We start from the raw sequence: 17,313 nt of genomic DNA on the forward strand, positions 1-17,313 counted from the left end.
TGCTGAATTGAGGGGATAAGGTATCAGAGCCAATCTAATATATTTAGTTCTTTTTTGTGTCAATCTAAGGGTGAGTCACATTTAGTTATCCAAGCATTTATTCAAGGGTAGTGTGCAGAATGAAGTTTTGCCTTCAACCTTAATTATAGAGGGAATAGTAATCAGATGCAGGAAAAAAAGAACTAGAAATGAGACAAAGAAAAACATACACACATGCGCGCACGCACACACAGCACTCAGTAGACCAACAAAATCTTTTGGAATAGAAACAAAACTCCACAGAACCTCCAAAAATCTTCCCTTACTTACCATCCTGAGTACACTATTCTGAAACATTTCTCTTATGAAGTAAACAACAGGGGAGGAATTGAGCATTCGTTTGGATGAGGAAAATATACTTCCACATTCTCCCTGAAAAGAGGAGTGAAGCAGGGATTTCTTTTACTTGCTCTCTTTCCCCCAACCTTGGCTTACATTATTTGCCACATCCCCCACCTAACAGGAAGTAGTAGTGGTCCCAGATGGGTTAACGCCATTATTTCCTCAATAGAAATAGTATGAAAAGCTAGGGCAGGGCTTTCCTGATATTCCACACTGACCTCGCCATTCTTATCTGACCCTTGGCTGGTCCTAGCCTGAGTGTTATAAGCACAGAGCAGGTGCAGATAAACCGACACAAGCACAGGAAATCTTTTATTGTTGAGAACGAGCGTGTTACTATACACAGAGCCACAAGAACCGGGGCTGCTCTGCTTACTGTGCATTCACATCTTGTAGTAAAGGACAAGTGAACAAATGACCAGTTGGAAAAGAAAAAAACAAAATGAATTTTCTTACAAGTCTTCTAATTTCTCAAAGAACAATAGCAACATGCTTGAGATATTTAGAAAAAAAAATTTGTTGGAGTTTTGAACTTTCCCCCACCTATGATTATATCTCATTCACAAATGAACTACATTTATCTCAGTAAACTGGAAAGATTAGAAAGCCCTTAGTGTGCAGGGCTGTCTGCCTTTGGCTAATGCAGTTATCATATGGATATAAGCATAAAAAATAAGGGGTAACAAAGTTCAAAATTTTCCAAAATTTGACCACTTTAGTGCTGAGTTTCAAGTTCAAGAATTGTCCATTCTCCTTGAGGAGAAGAACAATCTTCAGAGGAAAAACTCATCATAGTGAGGCTTGAAGAGTCATCAAGTGGAGATGTTAGATCACTCCATCTGCTGAAAGTGTCCACATGTGCTTTACCCTGAGGTTTTGAACTGTCTCGTGCTAGAAGCAATGTCTGATTGATCAGATACTGTGCTAAATCTAGGTCTTCAGGAACAGAGTTTTTAATATTAAGGTTTGAATCCTGCTCAGACAGCAACTGCTTTAGAAGAGTCCAATCTTGCTCTGCAAAGTGTTGATCATCTTCATAATCCATGTCTGTAAAATGTGTTTCTGAATTCATTTTCTGCTCAAAAGCTTCTCCAACATCCATCTCATAGATTGGAGAAAGGGTTTTTGAAGGCCGATGCTCATACATGCAGGTTTGTGTCAATGGGTCACAATCATCTATGTCTCCTGAAATGATTCATAAGACTACACAATGTAAAAACTGCACATGTGGCTGCCCCCTCAGGGTTTGGTAGATCAATATTAACTCAACATAACAGAGACAACCCAACAAAGTAATAGAACGAAAAAAAAAGTTTATACAAAATTGACAAAATTTTGAAGCATTTGTTTTTTACGTAAAAACAAAAACAAAAACAAAGGATGTTGTTTATATGTGAAGTTTTAAGTAGCAAAACCACCAATGGAAATTCACAATAAATCTCCATACTGTTATTAGAAAGCTCTGATACATAAAATAACATAAATCATATAAACACAAACACAGAATGCACACAGGCATCTAATTCTCTACAATAATAACATAAAGAGAAAAAAAGACATGGTAATTTAATGGTGACTTTTAAGATAAATCAGTTTCAAAGAGGAGAAACAAAAGCATTCCATCCCAAGGCTTATTCATCTATTGCACATGCAAGAAAAGCTGCAGGCAAGGACAAACAAACAAACAAAAAAGTCCAACCTCAAGATCACCTGGTACTTGCTATGGGTTTTGCTGAATGTGCTAGTCAGCATTTCATTAGTTCTGAATACACAAGAGCTAGCAGATAGCTATTGCATATAACATGGGGTCACTAGTTTGAATTACTATAATAATTATAATAATAATTACTATAATAATAAAGACAAAGGCAGAAAACAACTAGACTAGAACATATTGAACCATATGAAATAAGCTAAAGCTTTTTTCATATGTGATCATTGCTTCTAAATAGGATCTCCTTTAGGAAATTTATTCTTTATTGGAAAACTTTAGAATAGAATCATAGTGACCCTGAAGTCTTAATCTCTTTAAAATTTATATAAATTGCTATAATAATGGATATAGTTGTTAAAATAGGTCAATGCTCTTGTTACACTATCACTATAGTTATTGCACATCCCTCTTAGATATACATTGGCATAGTTCAATAAGTACACCTGATGTATACCAAAATTTCTACTGATAGTCAATAATGCCTCTTAAATTAGACAGAAAATAAATATATTACAGGAAATTAGTTCTTATTCCTTCGCATAAAATCTCTTAATAGAATGGCTCTAATAACTATCAAAAATTTTTACTAAAGAATAAATTATTTTTCATTAATATTCCAGAGAAGCAGTAAAGAAACAAACTAGCTGGTTCAGATTTAAAAAAAACTTTAAATTTCATTTAAATTTGAGTTGATTGGCAAGCAATTATTCTACCTTGCTAAAATGGAGGCCACAATGCCAGACAACTTTAAAATCTGACTGTTAATTTAAGTTTTCTGAAGAATTTAGTGTTTCTATTTCTGTACATTACCTGCAGTGAGAGCAGTATTAGCATTTTCAGTGGGTGCATGGCAGAATTCTCTCACTTGACCTTCCTGAGTCAGACCCTGGCTCCTCTGGGAGTCCACAGACCAGGTAGAGCTGTTGGTCTTTGGTGTATCTGAATTGGGCTCTATTTGATGAAGTGCCAAGTGACAAGGTCTTTCTTGAGATTTTATTTCACCATCATAAAGTTTGCTGTACTGGCGTGCTTCACTGTCCTCTTCGTTTCTAATACTTACTACATTTGGACTATCTATGTGATCCAGCATATCTGCTGCATGTTTTTTTCCTGTAGTTAAAGTATCCTGTTCATCTTTTGCTGCAGATTCAAATTTGTTAGGATCCAAGAGGGGGCTCCCATTTTTGTCTAATTGGTTTTCATGTTGTTTACCCTCTAAAAAATGATCTTCATTTTCTTGTGAATATCTGGAGTAACAGGCTTTTCCATGATGTTCATGAGAAAGACTATCAAAGACCTCAGAAGGGGTCGGAGGATCGACAGAGCGCTGGAAGGGCATGTGAACTTCCCCATCATCAGATCCCAATTCCTCACATTCATCCACGGAAAGTAAAACTGACCTTTTAAAATTTTTAGTTGCAGTAAACTCTCGGCTTTCACTGTCAGCTGCATCTTCAAAAGCGAGGTTGACGATTCCTTGGAATTGCTGAGAAGCTGGGTCAGCCAAGGAACATTTTTCTGCAATATTTTCAGCTTCGGATCGTTCATCTTCTGTTTCATCTGCTGAGGAAGAAACTTGGTCTGTTTCCTGAGGAAATGGGATCCCTCCTCGTGGTAGATGCTCTTTCTCCTGGGCATGGTCCATTGTCATCCCTTGTTGAGACAAAGTTTCAGGCTTTTTCCTAGGAATTTCATCATCACTTGTTGAATTAACTTGGAGAATATCCGAGTTATTTTGCTTTTTCACTTTTACTTCTATCCTTAAACTGCTATCATATATTTTTAATTCCTCAGGTGTGCTGGTATCACTGCTACTTCTTCCAAGAAAATCATGACATATCATAGTGCTACATTTAGAAATCCCTCTTTCATTTGACCCATCATCATCCTGAGAACCTCCAGCATCATAATCTTCTGATCTAGGCTTTATGTCATCAGATGAGGTGGTTGCACTGCCAGTATCAGATTCAGGACTCTCCCTTTGGTGTATATTACTCGTAATCAAATTCCAGTGACCCACAAAAGGAGTTTCCAGATTTTCATGGCTCTCTGATGTTTCTGTTGGGTTTGCCTCTTTAGGAGAATTTCTTTCTGGTACTTGAGTCAAAAAACATTTGTTAGAGACATCTGATTTGCTTCCAGCGTGCTTGTCTTCTTTCACAGAACATTCATCATGCAATTGACTAGTATTAGTCAGACCATTTACAAAAACCTCAGATTTATATTCATTTGGTGCAGGATTAAAAATAGTATTTATCTTTTCAGAAAGGCCAACTGAAGTATCTTTCTCACTTTTAATGTCTGATTTTTTATTCAACAAATACATTGCATTTGCTGAGTCTAACTGGGTTTTAGCCACAAAGTTACAAATAATTTCACACTGATGGGCTGGATTTGGATTTGAAGCCATGGATTTTGGGTTAGCACTGTTATCAAGTTTTGACTCTGCATCACCACTCCCATCAGTTTTATGCAGCTTAGGCATATTGTAGTTATCTGCTTCTCCATCACCAGGGCATTTTGTTTCACTTTTGTTCTTATAAATCTGTTTAAATTTTGCTTCATTTTTTACTGCTTCGTTCAATTTAGGAACGATTTGAATGCTCATAGGAGGGAGTGACAGTTCAGATTCTGTTATAGATTTATCATTTTCTTCATAATTTAATGGCTTTTGTGAATTAGGTAGACTTGATGATGGACCTCCTTCCACACCATTGGTCTCCAGACCAGGATTAACCAATAGCCTATGTTGCTTTTGTTTTCCTTTGTTATTATCATTCACTTGGAACCCAACAGGTTCTATTTTCTGGCCCCAGCTTTTTGGTCCATCATTATGTGTGTTCTTTGAGATCACTGGTGATTCACTTCTTGAAGACCTTTGGGAAGAAGACTGACACTTTCCTGTAGACTGCCCAGAAATAGCTTTCTGTTTTTGGTCTTTATTGTTAACAGTTTCACCTTTCTTTGAGGGCACTTGAACTTTAGACATAATTATTTTTACATTGGCTTTTGCCAAAGATGCATGTCCTTGCTTCAGGGTTTTTTTCTTAGCAGTAGGTGTAGAATGATTTAGCTGTGTCACATTTTCTTCAGAAGGTTTTAGAAAGACTGCAGATTTTAATGGATTTGGTGCATCTCCTTGAGGTCCTAGCAAAAAAAAGTTTAAAAATACAATACCTTTCAAACAAAGAATGAAATATAATGTTTAGTCTTAAATTACTTCATAAAAGTAACTAGATTGAACAAAGGCAGAACTGACTCTTGCTGAATAGCAGACAACAGGATCATAATTTCCTAAAAATTACTTTTTTCATTTCTATTAAATAACCAGAAAGCATCCTAATCCTCAGTGAAAAGTAATAGAATATGATCTCTCTCTCTCCACTTAAGATTTCATATCTTATAATGTATCCATGATTCTTTGACTCTGTGGTGTGGGTATTTTGTGAACTTGTATGATACAAGTTCACTTCATTTTATTTACTTGTTGCGAAAATATCAACTACTTTGCTTTTGGAAGCTAGCTCCCAACTCTGAGGTAGCTCTGATTAGATTCATCAATACATTGAGATAGAGTATGCCGAATTATTATTTTGGGAGCCCATTAAAATTAAAGTTAAAATCCTCCCTTCACTTCCTACAAACTTTAATTTGGATATCTGAGTTCTTCAAAGAACTGGTTTAACATTTTAAAAGTTTAATTTAATTCAAATTCATATACTTTGGATTTTATAAGTTGCTCTCTCATCTACACTTATAAATGTTCAATCCTAAAAGAACAATTCTTTAGAAATTAGATGCTGCATCTGATTCCTAGTTTAGTCTCTTTTCTAAAATACAGAACCAGCAACTGGTACACACTACAGATTCAGGAGTTGAAATTCTGTTCTGTACACTGAAGATTTCTTAGCTGCACCATCAATTTTAGGCACTCATTTGTATAAAGAATTCCTTTAAGTATCAATGAAATTTTCACAAACAATACATGGGTAGAAAATGAGAAGGATCTGCAGTGCAGAGTAAGTTGGAGGCTTTTCACATTTTCATCATTTACAAAAAATAAGTCAAAAAAAAGAAAAAGAAACTTAAAAAAACTAAAAGCACCCAAATGCACATATTATGCTAAGAAGCACAATGGATAAAAGTCCTTCTGCATTTTGGGTCTATAGGGTGAATAAGGAGCATGTTAATTCAAATGTGAAAAAGCAAAATAGAAAACCTTTCAATGGTTATTTTGGCTGCCTACTATTCAAGTTACAACTCAGAGCTGAACAGCCAGAGCAATAAAACATGGAGTATTTTTCTGGGTCTTTTTACTTTACCTTGGGTTTTAGTGAGACTAGATGGAGCACTCTTTGCTCGCTGTGGGCCTGCAGAACTACTGTGTCCTCTTTTCTTCAAAACTGCTTGGGAGAAGTGATCATTAGACCCCTTGCCAATAACTTTCTTTGTCATACTAATAAGAAAAAAAAAAGAAAGCATATATCAAATTTGAAACCCAAAATGTGAACTCCCCCCCCAAATTTTTTTTAATCAATAAATTACAAAAATATCCAACCTACAGTTTATTTCCTTTTTGAAAAGCAGATGAAAAGCCAAGTTTCATAATGTCACAGTTTTAGAATGAAGATAAAGCAACCAACTCTAAGTATCACAAACATAAATATTACTGCCTCCCACTCCAAATCATAATTTTCTTCTACATATTCTTTTCTATAAAAATGCAAATTTTTGATAGTATCTAGACCAAAGTTCTTAAATTGGGGTCTGTAAACTTGTTTTAAAAAATATTTTGAAAACCGTCTTCCAAAACAACTAGTTTCATTTTGCAATTTTATAAAATTTTCCTTGTGCATTAAAAGAACATTATTCTCAGAAGGGGTTTTAGGATTCATAGGCTTCACTTAGACTATCAAGGAGGAGAAAGTATACAGGAAGTCCATAACACAAAAAAGTTTAAGAATCCCTGATCTAGACAGAAGTTAGAGTGTGATTAACTTTTAGAGGAAAATAGAAAACATGCTTACATTAATTTTGAATGAAGACCTACCTATTACTTGTGTGAGTCTCATGTTCATTAACCCTTTTTTTATTGGAAGTTCCTTCAGTATTCCTTGAAACAGGCCGGGATTTCACTGCTATAAATTAAATAAAGTGAGTTATGGGATAGAATATATTCAATATATAGCAATTATATATTGGCCAAAAAATAACTATGTCGGTCAAACTGTCCATTGGACAACTAAATTGGCCATAGTTCAAAACAAAATCCCAGAACCATAAATTTAGAGCTGAAAGACCTTTAAGGTCATCTTGTTCCACCCACTTGGTTTTACAGATAAAGAAACAGAGAGCTCAGGGTGATTAGGGGACTTGCCCAAAATCAGACTGCTAATTAGTGAGTTAGGACTAGAACCTACATCTCCAGACTCTTAGCTTAGTGTGCTTTTCCCCCCACAGCCCTTGAAACCAAATAAAAGTCACTGAGGTTCATTTTTTTCTAGGATCTTCAGCAATAACTATTAAACAATGAAGGAGGCCTTCACCCACCTGCAGCAGCAGGACCTTTGGAAGTCTCCAAGCTGCTTCTCACCGTGTGGTTTCCTTGAGGAGAATTACAAGGGGCTGGTTTATTGTCAGAAGGCTTCTCTTCCTTTACAGATCCACACTCCTTTGGTTCATCGAGGCACTCACTGGGACTTTGCAATTCCCCACTTGAACTGGCAGATTTGCTGAGAGTAGAGACAGGGCCAAGAGAGGAAGAGTCCTTCCCGGGAGTTTTCTTCAGAGGCTTTGCTTTGGCTGAAGCGTTTGAGCTTCCAGTGAGGGTTTTTGGCCGAGCGCCTGCCCCTTTTCCTTCTTGAGATTTTGCTCCCTTTCCATTTATTGAGTTTTTCTGTCCACTTAAGGAGGACAAGGAACGTTCAGCATCTTGTCGAGTAAGCATATTATCAGTTTTAGTGTTATCATTATTTTCTATTTTGGGCTTTATAACAGCTCTAGGCTTTCCAGAAGCAATCTTTTCCCCAGCTTTAACATCTTTTGTAAGCTTAGACACAGTTTTCTTACTGTCCTTCCCCTTTAAATCATCATGTTTTAAAGTTTTATTCACAGCATTCCTATTTGTACTTGATGCATGTCCAGATGCACCTAGACCATCAGATTTCATTTTCTCTTGATCAGTGGAGGGGTAATTATAGAAATCTTTCTTGTCTTTTCCTCTCCAAGATCTGTTTTTTATATCACCAGAGTCAGAAATGGATTTAGTTTGCTAGAAAGAAAAGAAAATACTTAGTAATACAACATGTACTGTTTTTAGCTCTTTGATATATAGCACTTTGTTTTAAAACTCAATATTGAATCTTTCAAAGAAGAGTAAAATGAATAAAATTCATGTTATAATTCTGACTATTTACAACATGAATTCTGCTTTTTAAGAACATATAAACTAATGAACAGAAGCCTACTGCACATTATTATTAAAATTAAATATTATTATTAAAAAGAAACAAACTTAAACTCTTACCTTCTGTCTTAGAATCAATACTAAGTTCCAATATTAGTTCCAAGGCAGAAGAGCCATAAGAGCTAAGCAATGGAGGTTAAGTGACTTGTCCAAGGTCACACAGCTAGGAAGTGTCTGAGGCCAAATTTGAACCCAGGACCTCCTGGCTCTGGGCCTGGCTTTCAATCCACTGAGCTACCTAGCTGCCTCCCACATTATTATTTTTAGTGCAGGTTAAAATATTATGTAAGAAATGCGTATTTACCATTTAGTTTTCAAAGGAACTGCAAAACTACTAAATACCATATGAAAGAATGTTCTAAAACACTACTAATAAAAGAAATGCAAATCAAAACAACCCAGAAATTTCAGTTCACATTCAGCAAATTTGTAAAGATGGCAAATGATAAGAATGGTTAATGTTGGAGGATCTGCTGAAAGATCTATACTCATGTGTTATGAGTGAAGCTGTGAACTGGTACAATCATTCTGGAAAGCAATGTGGAATTAAGCAAATAAAGGGACTAAAACATCTAATTTTTGACTCAGAAATCCCACTGACTAAGCATATACTTCAAGAAGGTCAATGGCAAAAAGAAAGGCTTCATATATACCAAAATGTTTACAGCAATATAAAATCCTTTGGCATTTGGCCTCAAACTTTTCAGGTTTCTTACACTTCCCACCATGCAACATATACTCTTCAATCTAGTGGCACTGGTCTGCTTGCTGTTACATTTACAAGACACTCCATCTCTCAGCTCTAAGCTCTGTCACTAGCTCTCCTCCGATACAGGAATGCTCTCCCTCCTTGGCTTCCTGCATGTCTCAGCCTTTGCCAATCTCCCTTGATCTTAGTGCCTTCCCTCTGATCATGATTTCCAGGTTATCCTGTCTACAACTTGTTTGTATGTATTTGTTTGCATGTTTTCTCCTCCATTAAACTTTTTTTTTAAACCTCTTACTTTCTATCTTAGAATCAATACTATTTGTTCTGAGGCAGAGGAACAGTAAGGGCTAGGCACTGGGGGTTAAGTGACTTGCCCAGGGTCTCTGGGCTTGCCTCTCTACCCACTGAGACACCCAATTACACCTCCATCATTAGACTTTGAACTCTTGAAAGCAGGTAATGTCTTTTGCCTGTCTTTGAATCCCTAGTGTTTAACATAGAGCGTGGCACATAATAGGCACTTTATCAGTGTTTTCTGACTGACTGAAACAATGCAGATGCCCACTGACTGGGGATTAACTAATAGATTTTGATAAATGAATGGAACAGAATGTGTCTGAGTGGTTAGAAATGATAAATGTGACTAATATAGAGAAGCAGTAAAGATCTAAATGAGCTGATGTAGAGGGAAGGAAGCATAGCCAGGAAAACAAGTGCAACAACATAAAAGGAAAAATCACCACTGCAAAACAATCAAAACGGAATCTGCAAAATTATCAGGAGAAGCCTGGCTTCAAAGACATGTTAGACACTGGTTCTGACATATAACATCTGTAGCATAGTCCTGGGGAACTGAATTGACTTCTCTATACTTCAGGCAACTGTTGAAAGGAATTGCAGAAGAGAAGTTGATCTGTATTGGTAAGGAGAAATTTCCCCCCAGGAGTCCCCCTAATCACAGGTCAAATAATAAAATAAGTCCTGAAGGATGGAAGAAGAGGAAAAATACAGAAATAGGAGACAACAGGGCACCTTCACTTATCTGACACCTCTGCTTAGCACCTGTCTGGATATAGAATAGAAAAATGAACTAAAATTTTGTTAGGCTGGTAGATTTTTCCAGTTATTTTGAAGACCAAATAAAAACAGGGTACTAAAATATATAGCAACTTGTAATAAAACACATAATACTAATATGTTCTACTATGTGCAATCCCCCTCCCAATTTTGCTAAGTTTACCTTAAACTTTTAGAAACATTTTTTAGGAATCAGTGAATTATCTAGTATCAGCATCTTTAAACTTGGTTCTATATCCTATTCTGATTTTCTGGTACTTAAGAAGTACTTTATTTAATTTAGATTTTTTTTCATTTATTATACTCTGAATTAATGTTCTCCCATGTAAAACTTGTTCAATTTATCAGAATAGGTCACACTGTCTTGGAAAAGGACCCTAGAAATAGCTATAGCAGAATACAATTTGATATTGTTTGACTGTTTACAGTGAAATTGGACTTGTACAATCTACACTGGGCTATGGCAAGGGTTGAGAGATATGTGAAGGGCTGCTATATGGAATAGAGATTTAACTTGTTTGGCTTAGTGGATACAGTGGACTTGAAGCCAAAAAGGCTTGACTCTGGGAAGGCATTAAACTTCTCTGTGCCTCAGTTTTCTCCTCTGTAAAATGGGAGGAGAGAAAGATTCTAAGGTCTCTTCTCAGTGGAAATCTATGATCCTGTGAACTACCAGAAATATATGCGAGCGACAAGGAGGAAATATAGGCTTAAAGAAATGTAACACTCCATCACAGAGCTAACCCAAAGTGGAACGGGTAGCCTCCAGAGGTGGAGAATTCCCTTTCACGAGATATTGTTAACCAAGTGATGACCACCTGTCCAACAAATAACAGAGGAGGTTCTTGTTCAGATGTGAGCTGGAAAAAATGGCCTTTGAGGCTCTTTCTTAATCTTGAATTCTGTGGTCTATTACAGTGATTGCTTTTAAGACAATCTATCAAACAAACAAATCATCAATACACTGGCCAAGTTCTAAGTTTAAATTCTTGACCCCAAGCCCTTCATATTAAAAGATTATCCCTTATTAGGCAAATGTGTCAGTGAATCATGGAAGGCTGTGATATAGTACTCTCCAAGAACTACACAAGTGAAACTATGTGAAGGATGTTGTTAAAGATATGATTAGAAAAGGAGATGGGCCATCAAGCGGCAAGAAGGAATCATAACTGCTGCATAGCATGTACATTCCATTGGTATTGTGATAATGAGATTAAATCTACCTTGCCCATTCTCAAATCTAATCATCAAAAGTATAAACAACTCACAAGTTGGGAGGTCTGTGACCCACGTGTGCTAGAGTGAGTGACGAATCAGAATTTACTGACTGCTTCCTGGGCAGTCTTAAGAAAAGCATCTGTTGTGATGGGACATGTAAACTAGGAGGAAGGCACAGGAAGTGATGCAAAAGAAGCCCCTTTAAAAGAGAGTTCAGTGGGGGCAGCTGGGTAGCTTAGTGGATTGAGAGCCATGCCTAGAGATGGGAGGTCCTAGGTTCAAATCTGGCCTCAGACACTTCCCAGCTGTGTGACCCTGGGCAAGTCACTTGACCCCCATTGCCTACCCTTACCACTCTTCCACCTATAAGTCAATACACAGAAGTTAAGGGTTTAAAATAAAAAAATTAAAAAAAAATAAAAAAAAAAGAGAGAGAGAGAGTTCAGTGAGTTCAGGCTCTTTTCGTGTCTTGGACCTGAAGGACTTCTTCTTGTTTGTGACTTGGACCTGGAGGAGCACAGGACCTGGGACCCTGAGACTTTGGTGAGACTGTTCTTAAATCTTTCCCTTAGAACTACAGGTAGTGAGTATAACGACTAAATCTTCTTGGATTCTGTGAAGGAACTCTCCTTTCAAGAGAGGGCCAGAGATTGAAGCTTTTGCTTCAGTCATCCCAGTCTTCAGGCCTTGGCCTGACAACTAGTTAGATCTCCTGGGGCTAAACCAGGGATTAGAGCGAATTATTTAGTGTGTCAGATTAATGATTTTACCTTATCCTCTCATTAATTTTCTTACTTTCTCTCTCTCTTTTCATTTGTAAATAAACTTCCATAAAAGTCATTTTGACTTGAGGTTATTCTTTAATTGGGGATTGATAATTATTCAATTCCCTGGCGACCACACCTTTAAATAATAATATCCAACCCCAAACCCCCTTTTTTCCTTCTTATAGAAGCCATACAACATCAAGAGTATCAGAGTAAAGTTCCTAGTATTATTTGCTAGATAGAGCCTCAGGGAGACTTATTTGGATGGACAAGATCAATAGTTGCACAGGGTGAAAGAGCCTGGATGGTCTGTAATATGTATCACTACTAGATAAGTCCCTATGATGACGACATCATAAGATCTAGACCTGGAAGGATCCTCAGAAGGTCCCCCCCCCCCCCCCCCGAGTCCAACCTGTTCATTTTATAGATGAGAAAACTGAGATGAAGTGACTTGGCCAAACTTACATGGGTAGTAAACATCACAGGTAGGACTTGCACCCAGGTCTTTTTGCTTCAAATCGTTTTCTCTGTACTATATCAAGCAATCTCAGCTGATAGAGTCACTGAAGTATTAGAGAGTCTTTTGTGTGGTATGTAACTATCTTAGATCCCATATGCACAATGTAGTTAGTACAGGCATTTTGGGGGTGTCATTTTTTGGATGATGAAACCAAGGCTCCAAGTCACTGACAAATAATTGATAAGGAATAGGTATTAAAGTTGAACTTGGGTCTTTTTAGATGAAGTCAAAGATTCTTTCACCATAGGAAGCACTCTCTAAATATATAAATGACCTTTTGTGGGCCTCTCTGTGAGCTTAGTGATTACTGAGCTGCTTTCTCAATGGCTAGGATTGGGGCCATTAGCTGGTTTGTTTGATGGCGGTTTTATTTTTTAATTTAGTTTTTTCAATTAATAAGCATTTATTTTTCTCTCCTCTTACCTTCCCATCCACAATGAAAAAACAAAAACAAAAACCCTTATAGCAAACACACATCATCAAGCAAAACAAATTCCCACATTGGGGACATATCCGAAAGCATTTCGCTGAGTTCTGCATCTTGTGTCTGATTAATTTGTTATTTAGTGTTTGGCTGTTGTTCCCAACACCCTTTCCTGCTTTAGTGCCAATTTTGTGTTTTCAAAAGTAATTTTTTTATTATAAAAGTAACCATCAACAAAAACAATTTAGTGAGCAAACAAAATGCATTGGACAACCAAAGTATTTTCAATTTATATATGTGTATATATGTTTGTGTGTGTGCTTCTATATCTCTATTTACATATAGCTTTTGTTAAAATGATAACAATATCTTCTGTGCTGCTGTGATGCTATCACTTTTCCCCTACTGTTTACAGCAGTAGTTACTATCATTTTTTTACCATAGTCATAATGAGAGTCCCCTTTACTGGAGTCTACTAATGAATCATTCTGGATGGCAACTCTGGGTGGTATCTCTGAGTCCTGAAGGCATTGCCAGGATGTGTGGGGTAGAAAACTGGACCTGGTATCAGCATGACACAGGCTCCTGTCCCACCTCAGACATTCAGTCTAGGGCTGAGAGAGTTGCTTAGCCTCTTTGTGCCTCAATTTCCTCATCCACAAAATGAGAAGGAAAATGACAGAGGTAGAGAGTGGAAGAGGGAGAAGAAATGGGAGAGACAGACAGACAGGAGGAAGAGGGAAGGAGAGAACTCTAGAGTCTTCATCTCCCCTCCAGGCCAAAGCCATTATGTAGTTTCTCAATACCAGCCTTTTTTGCGTGCATCTCTGCATTTGTTCCTTTCTACTTTTAGGTAGAGGTGGCAGCTAGGTGGTTCAGTGGATAGAGCACTGGGCCTGAAGGCAAAAAGACAAGTTTAAATCCAGCCCAAGTTGCTCACTACCTGTGTGACCTTAGGCAAGTCACTTAACCTTGGTTTCCTTTAACTGTCTGGATAAGGATGTGGTGAGACCACTACAATACCTCTGCCAAGAAAACCTCATGGATAGTATAGGCATGTTACAGTGTGACCAAGAGTCAGATATGACTGAAGGACTGAACAACAACAACCCCAAAGTGAAGGAGTTCAGATGAGGCTGCTTCCTGGGGAGCTCTCAAGGCCAAGAGGGCACATACTAGACTTGTGGACGGCTATGGGGAAGTGCATCTTCCTTATCTAGACAAATGCTCAAGTCCTTCCCAGTAGTTTACTTCATAGAAGAAATCTCTTGGAGTAAAATGTCCTATTTGTGAATCAAAGGCAGCCATGAGGGAGTGGCAGCTTCTAGTCCATGCGGTGTGCTGCGCAGAGAAGGGAGGAGTGGATGCTCTAAGGCTCAGCTCAGTCCCCCTTGGACCAGGCAGTGCAGGAGAGAGCCAAGGTGTGAAGGAAATGCTCCCCAACTTCTGGTCTTGTGCCATCTTCTCAGAAAATGTTCCTTTGGAAAGGTTAAATGATGTTATCTAGTCAAATTCTATCAGGGACTATTCCTAGAAGATTCTAACTACAACTGAAAGTAGAAGACAATGGAGTAGGGGCTCAAGCTGATGGCCCGGAGCCCTCAGAGCTACCCCAGGACCTAGAAGTAGCCTTTCTCGGGGACTAAAGCCAGCAGTGAGGGTGAAAGCTGGGATAAGAAAGCCCAGGGTTTATAATGGCTAAAAACAAAGGGTAAAATCAAAGGTCACAAAGAATAATGATGTTTGCAAAGCTAGGAAATGAGAGGGCTAAAATTTGAGTCCAAGTTTAGTCATTCTTTTTATTATTCAAGATTACTTATGTATAGACATGTAAATGGTATATATATGTATATATGTATACACACAAGCATATATATATATACATATATTTATAATAAAACCCATCATCTTCGTTCTCTGTTCAAATCTTATTTTAACATATACGCTTTGAAGTTACTCGCTGAATGAATATATGAACAGCTCCACCTTTAGATCTCTTCCAAAACATTCTTCCCCCCTCCCCCGCCCTTAAAACCTTCACCTTCCTTCTTAGAATCAATATTGTGAATTGGTTCCAAGGCAGAAGAGTAGTAAGGGCTAGGCAAGGGGTTAAATGACTTGCCCAGGGTCACACAGCTGGGAAGTGTCTGAGACCTCCCGTCTCAAGGCCTGGCTCTCAATCCACTGAGCTACCCAGATGCTTCCCAAAACATTCTTATATTGAGACCTACATGGCACTGAATTTGGTGGGCTTGTTAACATTTGATCTCACCAGACGATGAACTTAGACTTCAGGGTAGCCTGTTGGCTTAATTATAGAATGTCAAAGCACTTCGCCATGAAATCTTATCACAAATGATTCCAGAATCCAACACCATGTTATAGGTGAACCTACATTACAATGTGATTTCAAACACTTTTGGGCAAGATCCCAAATAGATTCATTTCATATAGAATTTCATATAAATGACAATTACATTATAATGAAACGATGATATTTACCCTATAAATATAGCATTCATACGTTCACTGAGCACCAACTGTGCGCAAGCCACTGGGCATACAAAGACAAATAAATGCCATCAAAGAGTCTGCATATGGGGGAAATGATGTGCAGAGAAATAAATCGAAAATATACACTAAGCAATCTAGGATGGGAGGCAGGGCTGACAAACCTATAGTACCTCTGCTGGATCTAGACCTCTACTAGGATCATTAAAAAATCACTGTCAGTGCTTTAGAATTTGTCTGCCAGCTCTTTCAGTATTCTGGGACATGGTTCATCTGGGCTTGGGAATTCAAATATTTTCACATAGGGAAAAGTGGAACAAATGGAAAAAACATATCTTACAAGAAGTAGGTTAATTAGGAAATTTTTAGATTGAATTAGATCTACAATTCGAGTATCTGAACTACTGGTACAGTTCCAACATGTTTAGCTGCCAATAGAGCTTTCAAAGAAACGGGAGAGGTATCATACCATCTAATACCCATGCCAGGTAGATAAAAGTACTACAAAATAGCATATTCTTTCTATTAAAACTTAAAAACTGCAATACGATTTTTGGAACCCTCTATATAAAATGTCAACTGTTTTTTTTTCCCCAGGGAAAAAGAATCATTAACAATGAAGGAATAGAATTGAAACATGAATTATTTCAATCTTAACAAAATCTGAAATTATTCTTGAGAATTTTTTCCCTATATGGCATATGAAGATGAAGGGATTTACCTGAGAACTACTGAATATCGGCTTTTTGCCAAGTCTTCTATCATCACCCTTATCAAATGCAGCTGTAAAAGAAATAGTGGTTTATTTCTTTAGGAATCACTTTGTTTTCATAAAAGAAAAACAAACAGACATTAGGGAGGAAGGGCACATTTGAGTGGAGAGACCTCTATGTTCTTGAAAACTGATAGCACATTTCAAAATTCCCTGGAAACTCCAGAACAAAATCTGTATGATCTTTGCTCTGGTTCCCAGAGTTTTCTACATTATGCTCACAGAAGCTCTGAACATGCCATTAAGAAAGATGAAAAATTGATTCTCATATATAAAAGGTTCATAAACTAAGTATAAATTTAAAAAAAATTTTAAACAGGTAATTTACTTCAATCATTGATCAATTTCCCCATTTCAAAGATTTTACAGCTTATAACAACAATACATGTACCTTTTAAAAACATTTTAAATACTTATGATTTTTTAAAAAAAATAGCTAGTTAAAACAGATGAATCATAAATATATGTTGAGTTTGGGGAAAGGCAGGAAAATAGTAGTGCTGGGATTTTGACAAAAAAATACAAAGTTCCCTAATAAACGACTTAATTATACAGGTTAAGATATCTATGAAATAAACATCAGTGTTACCACATACAAAATATTAATACAAACTTTCATGTAACATACTTTGGGACTACTTATCATGCATTTTTTAATATAATAGTTTTAATGACATGATGAAAATAGAAATAATTGGGTAAGATTATCACTATAATATGGTTGATGTCTACTCTGTTGGAGGTCGTTTTA

The 17,313-nt window shown here is 37.1% G+C and overlaps 1 protein-coding gene across 1 annotated transcript in view; it reads right to left on the reverse strand.

Moving 5' to 3' along the window:
- Positions 1–668: 668 nt before the first annotated feature.
- The window catches only part of BTBD8 (BTB domain containing 8), a 159,779-nt gene continuing 143,134 nt past the window's right edge, over positions 669–17,313 (reverse strand). Inside the window, exons 13-18 of the mRNA XM_044674836.1 lie at positions 16,512–16,573; positions 7,646–8,366; positions 7,146–7,230; positions 6,418–6,551; positions 2,906–5,242; positions 669–1,566 (exon numbers count right to left, since the gene is read on the reverse strand). Of these exons, the coding sequence (XP_044530771.1) occupies positions 1,097–1,566; positions 2,906–5,242; positions 6,418–6,551; positions 7,146–7,230; positions 7,646–8,366; positions 16,512–16,573 (3,809 nt within the window). The 3' untranslated portion in view covers positions 669–1,096. The remainder of the gene's footprint in view (positions 1,567–2,905; positions 5,243–6,417; positions 6,552–7,145; positions 7,231–7,645; positions 8,367–16,511; positions 16,574–17,313) is intronic.

Source organism: Gracilinanus agilis, chromosome 4 (assembly GCF_016433145.1).
Source record: "Gracilinanus agilis isolate LMUSP501 chromosome 4, AgileGrace, whole genome shotgun sequence".
NCBI lineage: Eukaryota > Metazoa > Chordata > Mammalia > Didelphimorphia > Didelphidae > Gracilinanus > Gracilinanus agilis.